The sequence below is a fragment of the Ctenopharyngodon idella genome, chromosome 3 (genome assembly GCF_019924925.1).
Source record: "Ctenopharyngodon idella isolate HZGC_01 chromosome 3, HZGC01, whole genome shotgun sequence".
Taxonomy (NCBI): Eukaryota; Metazoa; Chordata; class Actinopteri; order Cypriniformes; family Xenocyprididae; genus Ctenopharyngodon; species Ctenopharyngodon idella.
The window spans coordinates 20058923-20075558 of NC_067222.1; the positions used below are offsets into that span (position 1 = coordinate 20058923).

General features: G+C 37.1%; 1 protein-coding gene across 1 annotated transcript in view; it reads right to left on the reverse strand.

Annotated features, from left to right (window-relative positions):
• grin2ca (glutamate receptor, ionotropic, N-methyl D-aspartate 2Ca) overlaps nt 1-16636 on the reverse strand; it is a 71934-nt gene that overhangs the window by 31139 nt on the left and 24159 nt on the right. Inside the window, exon 4 of the mRNA XM_051884687.1 lies at nt 5066-5664. Coding sequence (XP_051740647.1) covers nt 5066-5664 — 599 coding nt within the window. The remainder of the gene's footprint in view (nt 1-5065; nt 5665-16636) is intronic.

Genomic DNA, 16636 nt, shown 5'->3' on the forward strand with positions numbered 1-16636 from the left:
GCCACATGATTCATCATGCACCATAATTCGGTCTCACTGTGGGTGGGATATTGGACAGCCTCATCTCATCTATGCACATCACACACACTCACAGCGTCCCAGCGGAGGTGATGAAAGCCCCCTGAGTATTATGGGCACGCTTAAGTGTCATCTGTGTGAAAAGCCAGCGTAATCTGATAATCTGCTGTAATCTCATTAACAGGTAAAATGACTTAATCGCAAGAGCATTAAAATCAGACTTAATTAAAATCGGCCCATCAATAATGAGGGTGACTGTTCTGGATCGAGTTCATTTCAGTGGCATTTTTATCTTTGTGTCCCAAAACTGAATGAGTACGAGAAAATAAATCCTCTCAAAAACAAGATTATATTGTCAAGAAGTCATTCTACTGGGGGAATGTTAATGTGTTCAGCTCTGTTCCAAAAACTAGTAAGCTGCCTCGCTGCCTACAAAGGCGTCTGTTTCTAAGATAGTATGCTAACTGTCATGTAACTTCATATGATTTAGAACGTTCTACATAGCAACTTTCAGGCAAGTCATTTCACATGGCAGCCATCTTTGAAATGCCTCTCGGGCAGCTATTTCAGTCATGCAGCTTCTATTTTTTTCAATGGGGAAACATCAAATTCTCTAAAGCTGTTCACCAAGCTTACGATGAAATTAAATATTTTCAAGTCTTTGCTCAAATAGCACTTTGGGAGTATCAGCTCACAATTTATTTCATAGAGTTTGGCATTAGCATGCTGCTAAGCTAATGGTGCAATGATCTAAGAACAAAAATACACACAAACAAACACTAGGTGAAATAGTTAATTTTTAATTAAAAGGGTCCTTGATTATGATTTCACTTTTTTAACTTTAGTTAGTGTGTAATATTGCTGTTTGAGCATAAACAACCCCTGCAAAGTTACGACGTTCAATGCAAAGGGAGATATTTTATTTTCCAGAAATCACTTTTTAAGGACTACAACAAACGGCTGGTAGGGACTACAATGAGCTTCTTCCCATATTAGTGACATCACTAAACCTAAAATTTACACCTGCCCCCGAGAACACACAACAAAGGAGGTGAGGCCATGTTAGGCTGCGTAGAGTTGTTGTAGTAGAGTGATGTTGCCATGCCGTCATTTTACGCCAGACTGCTTCACAAATGAGGGTCAATTCAACGCTAGATTTGCACAAAAGGTTAACATGACGGCACATGCTAGTCGATGAGTTGAATCAACTCCACAGCAACTACATAAATTTATCCACTAACCGTTCAGAAATGTCCAGTTGCATTCTAAAAGTTGTAACTTCTTCCTGAGTCTCTCCATCAGTGTCCGACTCCGGTTTGAACAATGTAAGGCTGAACACCGTTACTGACAATCGTCATTTTGGCTGCGTGAGATTCTCCAGTTTTGTTGTTGTTGAGCAACCAAAGCACAAGCTGTTAAAGCTCCGTCCTCTTCTGGAAATGGGGCCGGAAGCAGCAGCTCATTTGCATTTAAAGGGACACACACAAAAACGGTGTGTTTTTGAACAGGTAACGCCAGCAAACCAGTTTAGACTGGTTTAAGGTGTTTTTTTCAGCAGGGACTGAGCTATTATCTACAATTCTCAGTACTGAACTACATATATGTTTGTTTATAATCAATAGTTATGTGCTCTAGAAAAAAATAACAACATACATGATACTGGTATAAAAACCTCTTGTGGTATCTCCTCACAGCAATGCACACACATGTTCACAGATCTCCCGCATGATTTGCAACCCAATGACCTTGGGCTGCACAAAACACGGAGCACCTCTCTCTGCATCGGCTGCTCAAACTCTGGCCCCCTTTGGATGATTAAAACATTTTTTGACGAAATAGGATTTGTTGTGTTCCCTGGCACAGATGGTACCAGATTGCTCTTTTGGGCAGCCCTGGCAAGAAAGGGCACATCACACGTTATATCTTCGCTCTGATCCCTGTATCTAAATCCGGATGGCACAGACTGGGCAATGTGCAGCAAAGTGAGCACCCTGGTTTTTGGCCCTGCTACAGAAAACTGTTGGCAGAAGTTCAAACTTTCCTGTCACTTTATATCTATCCACCTTAATTTTGCTTATACGACCCCGTTGGGTCAGGAGTTTTTGTAACCTTATCGTAGATTTCACAACATAGCACATTTGTACACATGGATTTCCCAAATACCCCCCATCTATGGTTCAAAATCTCTCCCAAAATCTCTCCCATGGCTGCATCCCAATTAATTACTATCCCAACTATACAGCAAGCGGTATTAGGATTAGTGGGTCCTAAATCAAAGTACATTAAAATATCATGTCAAAGGTACTCAGATGTTGGACTTTAAGTACTATTTCTTAATTTCTAATACCTATTTCTGTTCAGTGGCGTGCATATATATATTTAATATCAGTCATTTTATCAAGTCATTTTACCTGTTAACCCCTTACACCTCTCCCCCCACCCTCACCCGAAAAAAATCTGAATCAAATTACTAAGCAACCACTGAATTGAATAACACAAAATAGGTATTGTTTTAAAGCTTAGAAACTCAAGATTTTTATTGCACCAAATCATTTTGATTGACTCTTAATGAGTGCTGAGCAGTACCTCTAAAACAGGAGTGTACCGCCCACAGGCGCCACCTAGCTACAAAAAGAATAAGAATCATATTTTTCAAAACTACTGCCTTGATCAACACAAAATAGGTGTCATTTGAACGCTTACAGTTTAAACTTCACAATGCAATGTAGCGAATTTGATTAACTCCTAAGTAGTGCTAAGTTTTGTGCTTATAAATAAAAAAAAATGTACTTGTATGTATGTAATGTAATATGTCAAAAACATCATACAGCTCAGATAGTCATGTGTCTAGTGTTGTCAAAAGTACAGACTTCGGTACCAAGTCGGTACTGAAATTTTAAAAATGTGACACTTTGAGCATTGTTGAGCGGATTCATAAACACCTCTGATTGGCCATTGTGCTGACGCGCTCATGTGACATCAACGCTCATGTGATCAACGCTTCAGAAACATGTTGTAAATAGACATCTTTGATGCTCTTCACTGAGAGCTTACACAGATACACATGGGAGTGTTTGAAAGCAGCTTATAATTAAGCGTTAAAAGCTGCTTTCAAACGCTCCCACTTTCAAAGCGCTTTCAAATTCAAACACTTCTGTGTGCTTTCAAACACTCTTGTGCGTTGATCATTGAAGCCAATCACAGACATATCTGATGAGCGTGTGAACACAATGGCCAATCAGAGGTGTTTACGAATCCACTCAACAGTGCTCAAAGCGTCACATTTTTAAAATATCAGGTACTGAAATCGGTACTTTTGACAACACTACATGTGTCATATGTCATTTGAAAGGTCTCACAGAGTAGAATATAACAAGCATGTACAGTACGTAAAGCCCCGCAAGACCCATATGTAAATAATATATGGATATGGCATTTATGTCACGTTTTCACTCGTAACTTCATGAAACATCATCACATCATACAGTATCTCACAGAAGTGAGTACACCCCTCACATTTTTGTAAATATTTTATTATATCTTTTCATGTGACAATACTGAAGAAATGACACTTTGCTACAATGTAAAGTAGTGAGTGTACAGCTTGTGTAACAGTGTACATTTGCTGTCCCCTCAAAATAACTCAACACACAGCCATTAATGTCTAAACCGCTGGCCACAAATGTGAGTACACCCCTAAGTGAAAATGTCCAAATTGGGCCCAAAGTGTCAATATTTTGTGTGGCCACCATTATTTTCCAGCACTGCCTTAACCCTCTTGGGCATGGAGTTCACCAGAGCTTCACAGGTTGCCACTGGAGTCCCCTTCCACTCCTCCATGACGACATCACGGAGCTGGTGGATGTTAGAGACCTTGCGCTCCTCCACCTTCAGTTTGAGGATGCCCCACAGATGCTCAATAGGGTTTAGGTACCCTCAGCTTCTTTAGCAAGGCAGTGGTCGTCTTGGAGGTGTGTTTGGGGTCGTTATCATGTTGGGATACTGCCCTGCATCCCAGTCTCCGAAGGGAGGGGATCATGCTCTGCTTCAGTATGTCACAGTACATGTTGGCATTCATGGTTCCCTCAGTGAACTGTAGCTCCACAGTGCCGGCAGCACTCATGCAGCCCCAGACCATGACACTCCCACCACCATGCTTGACTGTAGGCAAGACACACTTGTCTTTGTACTCCTCACCTGGTTGCCGCCACACACGCTTGACACCATCTCAACCAAATAAGTTTATCTTGGTGTCATCAGACCACAGGACATGGTTCCAGTAATCCATGTCCTTAGTCTGCTTGTCTTCAGCAAACCGTTTGCGGGCTTTCTTGTGCATCATCTTTAGAAGAGTCTTCCTTCTGGGACAACAGCCATGCAGACCAATTTGATGCAGTGTGCGGCGTATGGTCTGAGCACTGACAGGCTGACCCCCCACCCCTTTAACCTCTGCAGCAATGCTGGCAGCACTCATATGTCTATTTCCCAAACACAACCTCTGGATATGACGCTGAGCATGTGCACTCAACTTCTTGGCAATCTTCTTATAGCCTACACCATCTTTATGTAGAGCAACAATTCTTTTTTCCAGATTCTCAGAGAGTTCTTTGCCATGAGGTGCCATGTTGAACTTCCAGTGACCAGTATGAGAGAGTGAGAGCGATAACACCAAATTTAACACACCTGCTCCCCATTCACACCTGAGACCTTGTAACACTAACAAGTCACATGACACCGGGGAGAGAAAATGGCTAATTGGGCCCAATTTGGACATTTTTACTTAGGGGTGTACTCACTTTTGTAGCCGGCAGTTTAGACATTAATGGCTGTGTGTTGAGTTATTTTGAGGGGACAGCAAATTTACACTGTTATACAAGCTGTACACTCACTACTTTACATTGTAGAAAAGTGTCATTTCTTCATTGTTGTCACATGAAAAGATATAATAAAATATTTACAAAAATGTGAGGGGTGTACTCACTTCTGTGAGATAATGTAACTTCATGAGGGTAATATCTCCACCAAAAACTCCACTCTGAAAACTCACCTGTAGAGACTGTCATTGGTGGATGGCCGAACCGGACTCTGACAATCCATGTGTCCATCAGGAATAAACCCTCTCTGCTTGCGGAAGCTCTCCACTGCTTTAACGACGATGGCTACACCATCCCTGACTCTGTTTCTCAAGCTCATCTTCCAGCGATCTGTGATAATGCTGATCAATCCAATGGGGAAGCTGTCTGGAGGAGACATATTGGGGTTTCCCACCGCAAGACTGGGGATAAACCAGATATACCCCGGACCAACCAAACCCACTTCCCTGGCCATGGTGAATAGGTACTGGGCCTCATCGTGCGAGCAGTACACCAGCAGCACTTGCGCATCGATCTGCTGAAGCAATCGGCGAGCACGGAGGTCGTTCATGCCGTCGGCCGACATGTCAAACGTCAAGATGTCCTGCATCTCCCAGAGGAAGTAAGACGTATCGATAAAGGAGCGGATGTAGTCCACATAGGTGTCGTAGCCTGGATACAGGCTCGTCACCACCACGAAACTGTCCCAGTTGTACTCCTCCATCATCTTGAACATCCCATTGATCTGCTGCTCCATGGAAGAGCCCAGCTGAAGGAAGGTAGAACCGTCACCCTGCCAGAAACACAGAAAAGTCAGAGCTTGACATTTCTCCATATGGCTTTTGGCTGTTAAAACCAAAATTTTATTATGGTATAAAACCAAAAACATTAATTGTCAAATTTCTCTCTCTCTCTCTCTCTCTCTCTATATATATATATATATATATATATATACACACACACACACACACATAAAGTATATAATATTAATACATTTTTATAGTTTACTACTAATAATAATAATTCTAACAATAGTTACTTTAGCATTAAATTAAAACTTAAATTACTTTAGCATACTAACTATGAAACATTATTATATTTTATATTCATATAGTAATAATAATCATCATCATCATCTGACAACAACTTCAAGCATTATTATAGAATATGAAATTCAGTCACAGGTTTGAATTCAACTTTGAATGCAGCTCATCCAATGAAAATATAAGTATATTTTATTATTATAATAATTATTATTATTTAAGAAGTTATACAATCATTATAATTCATAAAATATTATATATATATATATAATCCTAATTTATAATTAACATTATTGTTATTATTATATTGTTATTAATGTTATTATTATAAACAAACTTAAATATAAAAACAATTACGTATTACTATTGTATACTAACTATTAAATATTAATATTTTATTTAATATAAGTTTATATTAATATAATAATCATCATCTGAACAAACAACAGCCTAACATTAATATAGAATCAAAATGATATTCAGTCAAATGTGAATAATGACCGTTCAAAACAACTTTGAATGCAGCTCATCCAATGAAATTATAGAGCCGTAACTATTTGTTTTATAAACGTTCTTTAATTGTGCTTAATGTGGCACAAATAAAGCACACCCTGCAAATGAGTTTACAATAAAAACTTTACATGGCAATTAAAAAGTCATTGCTTATATATGGCCCATAATTACATTCCACAATACTATTCAGATGAAATATGTTTTGACTTAGAGGTTGCATGTTCAATCATCCATGTACAACAATTATATAATTTTAAAACATAATAGCTGTTACAATTTTGTCCACAAAGCGTGATTTCATCCATATTTACATAGAGAAATGATAAGGTAAAAGACAAGGCATGTGAAGAATATAAAGGCAACAAAAATTGTTTGATTCTTGTTCAAAAAACACATTTAGCCTACTTCTCTGAAATAAGAGCTATACTTTATCTAAAATATAAGCTGTCATCTTGAATACACTACCTACTAAACTGTCAAATATCCGAAACTTCCCGAAATCTGAGCAAATATCTGACTGCCTGAACATGACATTTGGTTATAAAAGGTTTATCCACAAGAAAAAAAGATTGAAAACATCATTCTTAGATAAACAGCAGAGCTTAGATGATATTTATAGTGTGTATAAAAGCATTTATCATTTCGTAATGGTGACTGAATCTAAACTTGACCGAGTTTTTCTCCATGAAGTCCAACTGCTACCACCAGAGGATATTGAACCGTTTCCTGAGAGAGACTTTCAGTGTTACACATGATGTCCTTCAGACAAAAGCATTGGGAAAGTAGGGTAAGCCTGTTCATTAGGCTGCGAACGGAAGATGTTCCGGTTTATTCCACCTGTTCGCTGACCTCTTTAACTGCTCTAAAAATCACAATGCTTGAATGCTTGTGTCATTGAATGACCATTGCATTAGAAAAAAGTACAAGGTGTGAAACAAAAGAACGGTTAGAGCAATATAAAGGGTTAGGTATTTATAAGCTGGTTCCATTACTATATTACAAGCCTATTTTCACGTAACTAGCTCAGACAGCAAATCTGAATCTTCAAGTCTGCGATGGAACCGCAGGGAGTCGGAACATTTTAACAGGATCAACCTCAATATTTATCACTATAAAGATCTGCATCTGTGTCCTTCAGTTCTTTGAGTCTTCACCTTGATTCCTGTTCTAAAGACTTTTAAATCACCTTAATTAGCTCCTTATCAGTAGTGACTCATTTCAGTGGAAGACGAAACCCTGACAGGATGACTACAGTTTGCTGTCAGTAGATTGTCTAAGGTTATCGATTCTGACAGATTTTTAAGCCAATTGTATTTTAAATGTAACTTACAGAAGAAATTGCATCGTATTTGCATTAAGTTAGCTGATAGTTGTAGGTACAATACCACAACATTTGGTAAAGTGCTGTCACATCTATGGCAGGGGTTTTCAGGGACCCCCAAATACGATGAACCAGAAACCTTAAATATAAAGGCAGTTATATATGTGCATGTATAAAGAACCTACGGAGCCCCGGACATGACATGCAGGAAAAAAATAGTAGGCTAAATCGTTTACACGATTTATTAATTCGTTCCCTCGATTTACTATTTCGTTCCCTCGATTTACTAAAACGTGCGCACGATTTAGTAAATCGAGGGAAAGAATTAGTAAATCGTGCACACGATTTAATTTTTTTTCTTGCATGTCATGTGCGGGGCTCCGTAAGAACCACTTGTTTGAGGGGGGAAAAAAAGGAAAAGAGAACATGTTGACTTCAAAATTAAAAATCTGCCCTCTATATTTTTATTGTAAAAGCCACAAGGAATTATTCAAATATTACTTGAATTATTATTTAATTAATTAAGTTGACAGCATACAGAATCTAATATTTGATGTATAAAAGTAAAGAGAAACATCTTCAAGACTTTTTTTAATAAAATATAAATATTATTTATATATAATTTAAATAAATCAAAACAGAAATATATATTTTATAATGTTACAAAAATTTAAAAGATTTCTAGTCATATAAATGCTGTTCTTTTGAACTTTCTATTCATCAATCCTGAAAATATGAATCATGGTTCTGACACACTCAAACAGGAACCAAAGTCCAAGGAAAGTTTATTTAAATTCACCAACAGAAGACTAGTGAATTGCAGGAGAAACAATACAACTTAAAGGTGGATTAAGCCATTTTCAAAAACGCTGTTGGACATTGTTGATATTTGAAATCAACCCAAACAAACGCGTCTGTTTTCCTCTCTCCAGCGCTGGAAAGCTTTTCTAATATTAATGCGGGTCCTAAAGCGCTTGCCCAGTCATAAACCTTCATTCCAGTGATATTCTTTTGAGCTCTTTTGTATCGTGTCTCATCTCTCTTTCTGCATTTCTCTTTCTGTTTATCTTCAAATTTCCCTCTAGCTCATTCTGTCTCCTCGACCGTCATACGCCCCCTAATGCTGATTGGTTACACGTTTGTTGTTGGTGTTGGCCCAACTAACTTCCAAACAGTGTTTTTGAAAAATGACTTACCCCACCTTTAACAGCAAAAACCACGACTAATAATGGAACAAATGGGTGAACCTAGATTGTGAGTATAAATAGAGCGAGCAAACAACGGGAACTAAACAAGGAGCAAACAGGCATGGAACGGAAGGTGAACTGAACTAATTAACAAACTAGAAAACTAACCAAAAAACTCAGGCATGAACAGAACAGAAAAACAGATCAAAAACAAACTCAAAATGTAACAGGTTTCCACAAAAATATTAAGCAGCACAACAGTTTTCAACAGTAATAAGAAATGTTTCTTTAGCATCAAATCAGCATATTAGAATGATTTCTGAAGGATCATGTGACACTATGTGGCACATTTCAAAATATATAAAAATGGAAAAGAGTTATTTTAAATTGTAACAATTTTAAATATTATTACAGTATATATGTAATGTGTAATAATATGTAATAATGTATATTATATATACTGTATATTTGAATGAGAAACAACGTAATGTGCCAAAACCACAAACTGCATTGAATGGAGGATAGACTGCAGTGGTACATTGTATTGCATAATGATGATAATGCATTGTCAGTGGAGATTATGTCAAGCTCATGTCATGAATGTAACTTTTCTGTCTCTCTGCTCTCAATATGCAGTGTATTTGATTGGTTGGAAATGTGTGCTGCAGAATATTGCTGGTAACTCAAAGAATATGACGACCCCTCTTTCTCCTTCCCCTCCAGGCCCCTCCCCCTTTTGCTGACATCACATGCCGTATCTAAACGTAGAGCTTTGGACAGGATTACCACCCTCATCATTAACACATGGACACTGCAGAGAAACACTGATGAATTCACCAACAGATCCTGCACCGTATTAATGCTTCTTAACATATTTTGTGCATGTCGTTACCCAACAAACCATAAATACATCATGGTTTCTGCCAAGATACACACGTGTTATCTGTGAACATGACAATGTCTGTCTGTACAGGACGAATAATAATTCATTTGAGCTACATGCTATAGCATTTTTCACCACCACAGATGTCATGTGGATTGTTGAGACGATGTGTTCAATTGCTTTTCTAAGTGATCAGACTTACAATTTCCATCTGTTAGATTAGAAAAGGCACAAAAATAGACGACGTTGAAAGAGGGACTTTTCCATGGACCCTGTTAGCATTCACATAGCAATGCCTTAAAGCCATCTTTCATGCAACACTACTCAAATTATTTCAGAAATTCATTCCTTTGACCATTTTTATGAATTTAGGAAAATTTCCAAACAGTAATTCCTAATGTTTTGAACACTGATATTTTATTTAAAAAGATAGAATTAGAAAAAAAGGCTACACTTTTTACTGTGCCTTTATGTACTTTTACTATTCTTTAAATGCATTCTTATCATTTTACCCTTGTTCCAGACCCATACTTTCAATGTAAAACTATGAAAATCCATCATAAAAGAATTATAATTTTTTCAAACTATGATAATCTAAAAAAAGAAATATACAAACCATATTTGTGTGAAAATTATGTCCCACAGCGTCATTCTCCGTGATGACAATTTTGCCCCAAGAAAAAGTTTTAATTAAAAGTTACTGTACTTATTTACCAAGGAGACGACACTGCCAGTAAAGAAAGATAAAAAAAATCAGACATGTAATGTGAGGAATAACCAAATCTACAATTAATAACTGCTATAGAAGTATTGTTCACTTTTAACTTGTTAACTCAAGTTAACTAATGTTAACGAATGAACCCTTGTTGTAAAGTGTAACCAATGAAATATATTTATTGTGCGTCATTTCTAATCAATCTATAATTTGGTCAAATTAAAGTGTGAAATATTATTTAATTTTTAATTATTTGAAGTTTGTGTTTTTGAGTGTCAGTGTTGGGGAAAGTTACTTTTAAAAGTAATGCATTACAATATTGAGTTACTCCCTAAAAAAGTAACTAATTGTGCTACTTAGTTACTTTTAATGAAAATTAATGAGTTCTGTTACTTTTGCGTTACTGTATACTGCTTTGTTTTGTTTTTACTTTTTTCAATTATCATGCACATGATTTACTATTTTGTTCTCTTGATTTGCTAAATAGTGCACGATTAAGCAAATTGAGGGACTGAATTAGTAAATTGTGCGCACGATTTAGCCTACTATTTTTTTCCTGCATGTCTTGTGGGGCTCCGGACTTTCACACCATAATTGTGTGAAATAAGCCTTAATAAGCCTCAGGCTGAAGGAAATGCAAATTCATGCCTGTACAGTAGAGGGCGCAGCTCAAACAAACCTTTCAGCTGTGCTGCCATTCTGGACTGCAGAAGAATAGAAAAAAAGTTAAGTCATTTTCGCTTATTAGTACAGTTGAATTGGATCATTGAAGGTCAGAAGCGAACTGTACACTGTAAAAAATTATTTTCATGATTTGTTATCACAACATTTTTTCTTTTGTCAAATCAAATTAATGTGGTTCAGATAACATAATATTTTGAGTTTCTGTTGATTACACCAATCGCCTTTATTGTATTAACTCAAATTTTTAATTTCAATGCACTCACAATTTTAAGGCAACCAGGTAACTTACTTTTTTAAGTTAAACCAACAATTCTTTTTTACAGTGTAATAAATTTATATTAAATACATAGAGTATATTTGTGTCATTTAACATTAAATTATTACAGGTTTGTGTAATATTCTGAGTTTGCATTTTACTGTTTTTACACATTTTGAGGAATGCTGAATATGTTTTTGTGCAAGTGAGAGTAAATGCTTGTTCACATTTACTGTAGTCTAGAACTACAATAACCATCATGTTCACACAGCGCACACAACACCTCTGCACTTTATTTCTCTCAACATGGTGACAGGAGAGCTGTCAATCAATACATGGGAAAACAAAGTAACTTATTTGAAAAAGTAACTCCGATATTTTGTTGTAAATTTAAAAGTAATGTGTTACTTTACTAGTTACTTGAAAAAAAGTAATCTGATTACGTAACTCACGTTACTTGTTATGTGGTACCCCCAATGCTGGAGTGTGTTTTAAAGGAACACTCCACTTTTTTTGAAAATAGGCTCATTTTCCAACTCCCCTAGAGTTAAACAGTTGAGTTTTACCATTTTCGAATCCATTCAGCCGATCTCCGGGTCTGGCGGCACCACTTTTAGCATAGCTTAGCATAGTTCATTGAATCTGATTAGACCGTTAGCATCTCCTTAAAAAATGACCAAAGAGTTTCAATATTTTTCCTATTTAAAACTTGACTCTTCTGTAGTTACATCGTGTAGTAAGACCGACGGAAAATGAAAAGTTGCCGATATGGCTAGGAACTATACTCTCATTCCGGCGTAATAATCAAGGAACTTTGCTGCCGTACCATGGGTGCAGCAGGTGCGATGATATTACGCAGCGCCTGTGACCCCCTGCTTGCACAGGGAGCGTGCCTTGCAACCATGGAGACATTTGTGAGAGACGCTGCGTAATATCATCATCGGCCTAGAAAATCGTCGGCCTAGAAAATCGCAACTTTTCGCAACTTTTCATTTTCCGTCTGTCTTAGTACACGATGTAACTACAGAAGAGTCAAGTTTTAAATAGGAAAAATATTGAAACTCTTTGGTCATTTTTTAAGGAGATGCTAACGGTCTAATCAGATTCAATGAACTATGCTAAGCTATGCTAAAAGTGGTGCCGCCAGACCCGGAGATCGGCTGAATGGATTCGAAAACGGTAAAACTCAACTGTTTAACTCTAGGGGAGTTGGAAAATGAGCCTATTTTCAAAAAAAGTGGAGTGTTCCTTTAAGGAAGTTTAATTTCTAAAAATCCACAAGGCAAAAAGTGCCCATGTATCATGTTTTAACCCACAATCACACATGCACACTCAGTTTTTCACCCTTTCTCTCTGGTTTTCTCTAGATATCTCCCCTCATTACTCAACTATAGGTGTCCTGGTCCAGTCAGAAGATAAATATAACAGCTTAACTGCGTATGCATGCTTTATCTCCAAAGCAAACTTCTCTCTGTGTGTCCCTCCATGTGTGTGAGAGATAGAGAGTCCTCTGTGTTGAACTCACACAGACCTGTGGCTCTGCGCATGGCCAGATAAAGCAAATCTCTTACTCTGCGTCTCTGAGGAGCTTCTAGGCAAAGTAAATATCAAGACAAACACAGTGAACCAATACAACTTATGAAGAAATCATATATATTGGCAAAAAAAAAAAAAATCCTATTCTATTTCCTCTTGCCTGAAAACAGTTAACGGCGTCTGCCAGATCTCTCAGTGTCTATGCCACTTGTGCAGTCGAAAGCAGCATGAGCGCCACATTGATCCATGATTGACTGCTGAGAGGAAACGCACAATGATTTCATTCTCATCGTACGGTTGACGTATGAATGCTCGCTTCGCTATGAGATTAGATTCTGTACCCGGCCCGCAAGAACAACACAGTCCAAATAAATGAATTTTTGTTGACTAAATTGGATTCAGGTGGTTGCGTAGGATCAGAGGCATGGCCATGCATGTCTAAAGGTTTTTGCCTTTGTTTTTCGAGGCAACAGATGACCAAAATAGCCCTATGACTACTGTATGTTTGGCTCAGTAAGAGAGATACAAGCTGTAATTGTCATGAAGCATAAAACTCTCAGAGCAAAGTTAGTTTCTAGACTAATATCCCTCTATGCTTTATTGTTGAAGCAGACATCTTATAAACAGGAAACTGGATGAAGGTGAAAGAACTCAGTTAATCAATATCGGAGTAATAATAAAAAAAAGTCCAGATGGAAAAAGTGGGACATTTGCATTTGTCTGTCTCACCACACTATCACAGCAGTATTTTAGGTTACTATGGTTACATATACCAGGTCATTTCTATTAATCAGCCACTGATTGTAAGTACTCTAAAGGAAATGTGTCTTAAAGTCATAGTGACCTTTGTCCTGCAGTTTTGAGTGCTTTCAGTCTAGCCAATGGTTTTGTTTGATTGGACACTGGATTTTACGGTTTTAAATGTGATTATATTTTGATGTGGAACTTTGTTTTAGTGGACATCCTGAATGTTTACTAGTCTGAATACAGACTAGTAAAATATGACCTAAACTTGTGAACTCCAATGAACTCAAATTACACTCCTGACCAATGTTCATTTCACTGCATTTACCGGTTCTAACTCTATACTGGTTGACCTGAGCACTGCAATTATTTCTCATTTAGATTACACACAAATGGATCCCCAGTCCCCATACATTTCGCGTCTGTCCTCTGCGTGGCATTTTATTCTTTCCGCGCTGCCGTGACATCAGAAGTTTCAATATTTTGACAGTTAAGTTTCAAATAAAGTAACATTAAAGTGGACAGAAAGCTACTAAAGACATATTTAAAACAGTCCATGTGACTACAGTGGTTCAACCTTAATCTTATGAAGCGACAAGAATACTTTTTGTGCGCCAAAAAAACAAAATAACAACTTTATTCAACAATATCTAGTGACAAGTGATTTCAAAACACTGCTTCATGAAGCTTCGAAGCTTTACGAATCTTTTGTTTCGAATCAGTGGTTCGGAGCGTGTATCAAACTGCCAAAGTTACGCCTCCCAGTGGTGAACCATTGAAATTTCGAAACACTTACGACGTAACAAAGCCTCGTTTACTGAAATCACGTGACTTTGGCAGTTTGATACACACTCCAAACCACTGATTTGAAACAAATGATTCGTAAAGCTTTGAAGCTTCATGAAGCAGTGTTTTGAAATCGCCCATCACTAGATATTGTTGAATAAAGTCCGTTTTTTTGGCGCACAAAAAGTATTTTTGTCGCTTCATAACATTAAGGTTGAACCACTGTAGTCACATGAACTGTTTTTAGTAGCTTTCTGGGCAAAAATATCTTAATTTGTGTTCCGAAGATGAACGTCTTAAAGGTCTTATAGGTTTGGAACGACATGAGGGTGAGTAATTAATGACAGATTTTAATTTTTGGGTGAACTAACCCTTTAATGTACAAAAACAATGACAAAGGAGAACCAAACTCACATTTACCTTTTCATAAACATGATCTACCGCCAAAAAATGACATTAAACCAAGAGGAACGATTATTATTTTACACTAAGCACTTCTTCCCCAAAGAAAAACAACTATAAAAACACTTAACGTGGCAATGTACTAAGATAGTGGAAGATCAAATTCACTTTGTACCACTGATTACAGATACTACCCACAAACAAACTGATGACCCTAGAATATATACACAATGATTTTATTTTAACGTGGCACTAAAATGCCGTCATAGTCCTCAGATTGAGACAATTTAGGCCACCAGAACTGCAGCGAGGGAGACTGATGGAATTTCTCTGTCTTACTATATTCAGGAAAAGTGGGCAGCAGGGAGGCCATCTGGTGTAACGGTGGCATTCATCAGTCAGAACCTGAGATGCCTGTCACCAGTCCACTGGGTACAGCTGTGCCAGCCTGCCAATGAAAGCTTTAAACTTAGAGCTATGAAATGATAGTTCAACCCTTTAAACTCTCATCCTAGGATTCATTTCACACGTACTACAGCAGTATGTCTTTACAAGTATAAGTACATTTTGTATAGGCTAGTGGTATTGCATATCCTAATCTATTGTGCAAACTCATGTTTCCATAAATGCAAGTCTTAAGATGGTAAAAAATATGACAAACTACTATTCTCATGATTTTGACAGTGTACCAGACTAAAGTTAATAAACACATCACAGACAAAACAACTGCGATTAAAAAAAAAAAAAATCTCTCACAAAACAATGTGGGATAAATATTAAAGCCATTGAGAGTAATTCGCTTTTGATTCTCCAACTAAGAAATCCTATATTTTTATCTCAATAAGCTCTATAAACACAAAATGACATGGTCTCCCACAAATACAGATCATAACAACCGTAAATAAACTATTTAATAAACGTGCAAGGAGTGTGGGATGATTATGCACAAAAATACCACCTCAAAGACAACAAAAGACTCTCTAAAATATGTTTCCAGGTTCAATTGATGACTTCAATACAGTAAGCACTAATCTATCTATCATTCAGATACGTAAAATGTACTTTTTTTTTCAGTCTGGTCGAAAATGCAATAACATTTATTGAAATTTGGACCTGCAATATTCTCCCGCTATCCGTTATGCGCAGCAGTTCTTCAGTAATAAAGATTTTCATAGCCAGATATAAGGATTTAGCATTAAAAACAAGGAATATTCTGTTCTAGTGCACTGAGTGTTTTGAATATAAAATAAAATGAAATACTGCTACAGAATCACAAAGCGAGAGTTTCAGATCTCTAGATGCTATAAACTAGACGTCAGCAGTCTATAGCTTCATATGATGCCCTAAATAAACATTATATTTCTATATTTATTCCTGGGACTGCTCTATGTCATAGTCATTTGCATAGAAGCAATAAAACAGACAGAGATCATTTACTGTCCCTCGCTGCTCCATTTTGAACTGAAGCAAAGGTCAGCTGATCTCTGTTTCACTGCAGTGGTCTGAACAACACAGTGACGCATGGTGAAAGAAGATGGAGCTGCTTGGAGCTATCCTGATGTATTATAGTTCTCTAATGAGTCATCCATATCCAGGCTCTTTCACAAATAACCACAGACTCTAGACAAACTTCTAGAAAAAATAAATTACTTTAAAAGTTATAATACAGTCAAGTCGAGTGTAGAAGTATCTTAC